General features: G+C 49.8%; 1 protein-coding gene across 1 annotated transcript; it reads left to right on the top strand.

Moving 5' to 3' along the window:
- Positions 1 to 2767: 2767 nt before the first annotated feature.
- On the top strand, positions 2768 to 4539 carry KCTD12 (potassium channel tetramerization domain containing 12). Its single transcript, XM_045839025.1, has one exon. The coding sequence runs from the start codon at positions 2992 to 2994 to the stop codon at positions 3964 to 3966; it is 975 nt and encodes a 324-aa protein (XP_045694981.1). The 5' UTR covers positions 2768 to 2991; the 3' UTR covers positions 3967 to 4539.
- The last annotated feature ends 3334 nt before the right edge of the window (positions 4540 to 7873 follow it).

Genomic DNA, 7873 nt, shown 5'->3' with positions numbered 1-7873 from the left:
GATTCTGGCTGGACAAAGGGATGATTCATGCCTGGGTGGGATGGAGTGGGAAGGTTCCGGATTTCATTGCACTCAGAATGGCTCGAAATCTAAAACTTGTGAATCTGTTTATTTCTGGAATGTTCCATGTAAATTTTTTTCAAGCTGAAACCATGGAAAACCAAATGGTAGACAAGGGGGGCTACTACTGTGGTAATGAAGCAAAAAGACCCACATCTCTGAATTCTTGGAGTTTATATTAGAATGCAGGGAGAAACAGTGAATACACGAAGCAGAGAAAGGGAAGCTGGGTTGTGTCACATTGAACAGGGTGACCGAGGGTGAGTCTTGCTGCAGAGACCTGAACAAGGTGAGAGGGAGGCACCTGAACAAGGTGAGGAAGACAGGAGGGGCAAGGGGAAATTAGCCTGTTAGCAAAGGGGACCAGAAGTGCAAAGGCCCTGAGAAAAGGGGGAAGACAATGTGGCTGAAACCAGGGAGCTCCTGGGAAAGGGGAGGGGCTGGGTCTGAGTGGTCCCAGGGCGGAGGCTCCCAGCACGCAGCCCTGTAGCTCCAGACAGGACTTTGGTTTTCACCCTGCTATGAGCTGGGAAGCCTTGGAGGGGCAGTGAGCAGTGAGATGATCTGACTCAGGTTACAATAGGACCCCTCTTCTTGTTCTGGTGATAAAAAAGTGGGCGTGGGGGAACTGTAGGAGGCAAAGGTGGAAGCAGTTAGGAGAGGGATGCACTAATCCAGGGTCCAGGGTGGTGGCAGGGAGCTGACGGAGCATGTTAACGGTTTGGAACTATTCTGCAGGCAGAACTGAGAGAAGTTGCTGATACAATGAGCAAACTAATGCTATAAAAAATATGTGCAGAATTGGTATGAAGAAGGCTTTTCCTGGATTTATAGAAAAGAGACTGGTTTTGCCATGCCTGTGACACTGATATAACAAATAGTGGCACAACCGCCTAGAAATTTGGCTTTGGACCTTGGAACTTTTGTGCCATGTATTATTGCAAAGAGCAAACAAAACCCAGTGGTCAAATACATTCGGTATCAAAAGCTGTACTTGCAATTAAATGAGCTGGGTTGGGGCTAGATCTTATTTCCACACACTGACACGAACGAGATCATTGTTCTGCAGACATAAACATTTCCAAGTAAAAAACGACACTTACCCATGAGGAGACTGTAAAGCCCATTGGGCAGTCACCCGAAAGGGTCACCATCATCATCAAGAACAAAGGCCTGGCCTGGTTTGTCCTGACTGAAGCTCTGAACTGCCAGCTGATCTGGTAACTGCTCAGACTTCTGACCCTTTGCCTACCAGGGTACAATGAAAGCTGCCTCCGAGCTTATTCAACCTTGCATTCTTCACTACCTGGGAAATAGCAGGTGCATAACAAATATTCCTTGACCTGATGGTTTCTTAACATCCTTCACTACCCCCTTTTGTGCCCACTTTCTGCGGTGCTCAGGAATATTTTATTTCATTTACCAATGTCTGAGATCGAATAATCACTCACAAATAAGAGATTTCATAGTGTGTTGCGCACCTGGCAGGCATGTGGAAGGCGCAATCCCAGGGTCCCGCCCTCCTGGTAAACCAAGGAAGCCTTCCTGGGGGAGGGGGAGTTCTCTTGGCTGCCATGTGACCGGTGAATGCGAATGTGGAAGTAGCAGAATGTGGGGGAGTGTGAATATGGAGTTAGCAGACGCGATTTAGGAGAGGGACTTCAAATGCAAGGTTCTGAAACTGGAGGGAACCTGAAAAGGACTGAACAGGACCAATGACCCGGGCGTACAGGATAGTGGGGGCGCTGCGACCTTTGAGAGGATAAACACACAGGGGCTGAAAGGTGAGTTTTGTAAATTACGTTAGACCCACAAACCCTCCGAGTTTTAAGGCGCGATTCGTCAGGGGCTGAGGGGGACCCGGAGACAAAGCATGCTCTTCGGTCTCATGATACTCCCGCAGCCTGGGGCAAGAGGCCGCGTGGGCTGCTTTCCTGGAGAACCACCACGAAGCCGCTCCTTTATCTTGCTGAAGTTCCCCATTGCCACTTCAGTTTATTTCCTCCAATTTCGAGGTCTCCCAACCACTGAGCTTGCTTCTTGACTCACAAAGTAAACTTTTGGAGAGCATACTCTGGCAGGATACCGAGGTTAGCTTTCCGTTTCTAGGGGCTTTTCGTGGCTACTCTTCAATGCGAATAAAATGTGGCTGCCTCTGGGCTGGGGCGGCCCTATCGTCTCTCCAGATGTTTTGTCTCCCTCTAGAACTTTCAGCAACACAACTGCCTAGGGTAGTGCCTCAATTCCAGTGTTTACTGCAGCCAGTTCCTACTTCCACCCCCCTCCACCCCGCACCGGGCGCGGAAACCCGGGAAGTTTACGTTCTTCTTTCCGAGTCCCCGGGGACCAGGTGGGGTTAGGAGGGAAAGGGGATACATAGGCAACTCGTCCACAGATGGCTCGTCTTCTGAAGCCCCTGTCCCAGGCTCTGCCCACTTTGGGAGAGAAAAAAAGTTGAGCTGGAGTAGGAAGGGGCAGGAGCGCGGGGCGAGGAGAGGGTGAAAGCGGGTTGTAGGGTAGCCCACCGAGCGCGCGGTCTGGGTGGAGCCAGCGGCGGGGCGCGGCGTCAGCTTTCAAGATGCAAATCGATTCCCCGCTCCCCCGTCCCCCTCCCGCCCAGGGAGCGAGGCTCCGCCGCTCTGCAGCCGCCCACGCCTCCTGCGCGCCGCGGCGCCTTAGCGGGCGGCTCTACTTAAGCCGCGCGCGGGCCGCGACCCGGCACTCGCCTGGAGCGCGCGGGCGAGGCGGGCGGAGCGTAACGGGACTCTCCGGGAGCAAAGCGGCGCGCTCGCACCGCTCGGCTCCTGGGCCTCCTGGACACGGCGGCGGCGGCCGGGTCGCAGCGCTGAGCGAGCGTCCGGGAAAGGCGACTGCAGCCCCGGTGTGCGGCCCCGCTCCCTGTCGCTACCCCAGCTCGGCCACCCCTTAACCATGGCTCTGGCTGACAGCACCCGTGGATTACCCAACGGGGGCGGTGGGGGCGGTAGCGGCTCCTCGTCCTCCTCCACGGAGCCGCCGCTCTTCCCCGATATCGTGGAGCTGAACGTGGGGGGCCAGGTGTATGTGACTCGGCGCTGCACGGTGGTGTCCGTGCCCGAGTCGCTGCTCTGGCGCATGTTCACGCAGCAGCAGCCGCAGGAGCTGGCCCGGGACAGCAAAGGCCGCTTCTTTCTGGACCGAGACGGCTTCCTCTTCCGTTACATCCTGGATTACCTGCGGGACTTGCAGCTTGTGCTACCCGACTACTTCCCCGAGCGCAGCCGGCTGCAGCGTGAGGCCGAGTACTTCGAGCTGCCCGAACTCGTGCGCCGCCTCGGGGAGCCCCAGCAGCCTGGCCCGGGGCCACCACCGCACCCCAGGCGCGGGGTGCAAAAGGAGGGCTCGCTGGGAGACGAGCTGCTGTCGCTCGGCTACGCGGAGCCGGAGCAGCAGGAAGGCGCCTCCGCCGGAGCGCCGTCGCCCACGCTGGAGCTGGCGAGCCGCAGCCCGTCCGGGGGCGCAGCGGGGCCGCTGCTCACGCCGTCCCAGTCGTTGGACGGGAGCCGACGCTCGGGCTACATCACCATCGGCTATCGCGGCTCCTACACTATTGGGCGGGATGCGCAGGCGGACGCCAAGTTCCGGCGAGTGGCGCGCATCACCGTGTGCGGCAAGACCTCGCTGGCCAAGGAAGTGTTCGGGGACACCCTGAACGAGAGCCGGGACCCCGACCGACCTCCGGAGCGCTACACCTCGCGCTATTACCTCAAGTTCAACTTCCTGGAGCAGGCTTTCGACAAGCTGTCCGAGTCGGGCTTCCACATGGTGGCGTGCAGTTCCACTGGCACCTGCGCCTTCGCCAGCGCCGACCAGAGTGAGGACAAGATCTGGACCAGCTACACCGAGTACGTCTTCTGCAGGGAGTGAGCTCCCCAGACCCCCTCGCGACTCCAGCGCACCCATTTCCCTTTCTTCCTGCCCAGGAGAGGATTATAGATCTCCCCTTCCACCCCTTGCCCTCTTATTCCCCTGGCCCCCACCTCCAATAGCTGCGCTGGTCCCCCTTGTCCCCACTTGAGAACTTGGAGCCGCAAAGCCTTTTGGCTTTTTCTTTTGTCTTCTTTGGACCCCACTAACCGAGAGGGCCCGGATGTACCCGGTCCACCCTATGCTTCCTCTGGCCCCTCCCTCTCCCGAATTATCCTTCAGTCTGGAGCTAGCGGGGCAGTGTGGCGCCAAGTCACCAAGTACCTGGGAATGACTGAATTGTTCAGAACCTGATTGGATCCTGTCCAGTGCGTGGAAGATTTCCTTGAAATCTTCTCCAGCACTTCGGACTCATTCGAGGTTAAAGAGATGGGAACTGATAATGCTGGGAAGAGTGGTTTTGGCCCTCTTGAGAAGTAGGGTTTTAGAAGGCTGGATGGAACACTCGACCTGGAATTGGGATCCCATGGAGGCAGTTCAGTGACTATAAATGAATAAAGTTTGGAAAAGTTACAGGTACATGTAGGAGAAGAATCTAGTGCGGGCACAATGAAGGATCATATCTTCTCCATGCAGAAATAAAGGTCTTCGCCTGTGGCTGAAACTTGGAGAAAGTTACCTCCCGCCTGAGGAGGCACCCTTTTCCCTCTGCTCACTGCCAGAAGCCCTTGGTTGGCCTGGTTGACTTGGCAGCTGTTGGCAGGCAAGAGGGAGAAAGAGCCCTGCCGCTGCCAGGGGCCGGACAGCCCAGCTCACCGGGGTTTCCGGGGAAGGCAGCCAGCAGTGACGACATGGAGCTGGGTAGTAGTGCACGTCGTGGGGCTTAGGACAGCCCAATTATTCTTGCAGTGAATAGCGGTAGGACCTTAGCTCTTAAGACTTGGGGGGTGGGTGGGAGGGAGGAAGGAAGGCAGCGTGGGTGGGAAGGGAGGAACAGACACGCTCATTTATTATTTGAAAGTTGGAAGTTTGTACCATCCCTTTGAGTACATGCACATGAAAAAAAGTAGTACACGAAAAACACGCAAAGCATTTTATAAAGATTAATAGCATCTACTCTTTAGTGGCAGTTTATTGAACTGTTTTGAGTCCTAAACTTAGAAGTTGCTAATACTTATATAACCTAACCAAAGAGTTACCCAGTAGGGTTTTAGTTTTTGAACTTTATTTTCTTGTTGATTATGAATCCTGAATTAAAACTCTATTTACTTGAGCAAAACATATATTTGATTTTGGTTACTTACGCTTAAGGTCTCTTATTAAAAAATCCTCATTTTTCTCCAAGCCCAGTCAATGTTGACTTCTGGGCAGATCTGAAAACCAGAAAATGCCACTTCTTTCATGCAGGTTATTTGAAGTTAGGGTGGAATCTCTTTGAGTGACAGAGCTGCAGAGAAATAGGAGCACCCAGGGCTGCCCATCGGTAGAGAGCCGTAAAGTGGAGTCTTTCAAACTGAGGACCAGTAGTTAAAAGCGAGTTGAGCAATACAGTGGTGTTCAGGGCGGCGCAGCTGAAGCAGAGGAGACCTGGTTGCCTTATGCCTTCCCCGTAACACGGAATAAATCCCCACTGTACATTGTTATCTGTCCCGTGAGTGACAGCAAGTGAGTCCTTATCTTTCCTGCTCTGAGGCTCCCTTGAATATTCTATGATGACGGGATATTTTTTCATTTGTTTCAGCATTTTTCTCTGGAGTATGTTTTTAAAGATTTTGTAAGGATGTGTTTTCGGTGTTTAAATTAGCGCTATTTTTCCTTCTTTTTAAAAATGAATCTTGTACTGTATCTACCTATGTCCATAACAGATGTTAAGAATTGGAACAGTTTTGTTCTTACACTCATGTGGTCCAATCTGTATATACCATATATAAACATTTTACACGAATCATTTAGTTTTTTAATTCACTCACTAATGCTGTGTAATTTCCTATATTTGCCCCCACTAACTTGCATCAGATGGTGTTTATACTAAAGCAACATGTTTTGATGAGTTTCTTACATCCTTATCTATGGGGACATTGGGTTAGGAAAAAATACATAAATTATAAAACTGATTGCTCCATCCTTTTTTTTTTGCTTGGATATTAGTTGTATACTAATAATATGTTGATTAACTGTCTATTAAATCAGGTACCTGTATGTTTAATCCACAACTTTTTTTTTTAGAGAAAGATTTGAGGTCTTTTATTGTAGCTGCATTTTTAGAAAAGTCAAGTTAGTTTTGCATACAAAGACTGTAATCGTACGGGAAGTGGAAGTAGAAATCCAGGAAGTCATGCTTGCTTTAGTGTTGAGTGTGCCCTCAGGCTAGGTAATGCATCAGAACTCATCTCTGTTTCAAGCCCGAAACGATGTAGGAATGTTGCTCACTGGCCAAAAGAGAGTGTCACAGAGACTTCTCTGCCCACATGGTACTCTGTTGGATTGCTCAATAAAAATCACATAATTGAGAACATCTTAGAGGGCCAGATCAAAGCCACCAACATATGGCAAGACTCTGAGGTTCTGATTTGCCTCGTAAAATCGGCACAACTCCAGGAGTAATTCGAAACTGCTCAAGTTTTGTCTCTGCCACGTCAGTCATAAATTTCATCTTTAAAACTTTGAGTTGAACTATTTCATACACAGTTTAGCCCTGCCCCCCATCCTTGCTGCCCTGCAATGCTTCTCTGACCCCTTTCATTATCTGGAAGACTGGGAGTTTAGTGGTTAGAGACAGGAAAGCAGCGTCTTTTTCTAGGGATGACTGTCCCCTATAAAGTTGGAAGTAGGTACTGGAACACAATTTACTTTTAGCCCAAAGTAAGGGCTGGGTGGGAGACTCATTGTACACTGGGTAGAGAGTGTAACTGAGCAAGGCGACTTGTCCTGGGCACTTGTGGGGCCCTCCCCTCCATGTGCTTCGGGCCAGAGCAGGACCTTAGGTGGTCTACAGGGTGGGCTGGAGTGTGTGTCGGTTGTCACCTATGAGCTTGGATGGGATATTGAGGATATCTGAACAAACCCTGTGAAGATACCATCCAAGCAACTTGGGAGAATGTCATGAGTTATTCAGATAATTATGACTGCATTAACCTGGCTCAGTGGAGCATGCATTTATATATGTAATGGCTCTAATTACCATCTGATTCATAAATACAATTGATTGACATTAGACTTTAATAACATTGAATTTTTTTAATTAAATAATTATTGGTGGTGGTTAAGAAACCAGGTACCATGTTTAATGCTTTTGTGCCAAGTGTTTGCCACATTGTCTGTTTTTAATACATGTGGAACATGGACCCTGTTCCTTCTAACTGTTCAAATTATACATTGTGGAAAATACTCCTTGAAGGTGTGAGACTTTAAAGGGTTTTCTCCTTCAGCACTGTTTTTATTCTTGTGCTTCTTATTTGACTTTCTGCATTGATGGCAAAGTGATAACTTATAAGCCAAGTCTGTCTTCTCTTTCAATCCAGGACCATATATACGGGGGCTGTTGCTTCTCTGAGGAAATGTGTAACCTTGACTTCCAGACAGAGTGGGCAACAGGGGGTGCTCCAAACATAGTCCAATTTTCATTGGAGTTTTCTAGGGAATGTTATTATTACATTGAAGCCATGTAAGGTGAAGCTTTGATAATTTCTTACTTTTTAAATTATAGTAAATTCTAATTTACTATTCAAACGTTTTTGTATTCCATATGAAAAATGCCAAATTATAGTGCAGGTATTTAGAATATATTGACTGGAGGGGCTGAATTCCGGAAGAATTTCTTTTACAGTCTAAATCATAAATGCTTTTCTCGATTGACTTAAATTTCTAAAATAGTAAACTGAATGTTTGTATTATAGCCCTACCAGAG

This window comes from Phyllostomus hastatus, unplaced genomic scaffold (assembly GCF_019186645.2).
Source record: "Phyllostomus hastatus isolate PE091 unplaced genomic scaffold, TTU_PhHast_1.1 phas_contig_29, whole genome shotgun sequence".
NCBI lineage: Eukaryota > Metazoa > Chordata > Mammalia > Chiroptera > Phyllostomidae > Phyllostomus > Phyllostomus hastatus.
This window is presented reverse-complemented; position numbering and strand designations above follow the sequence as displayed.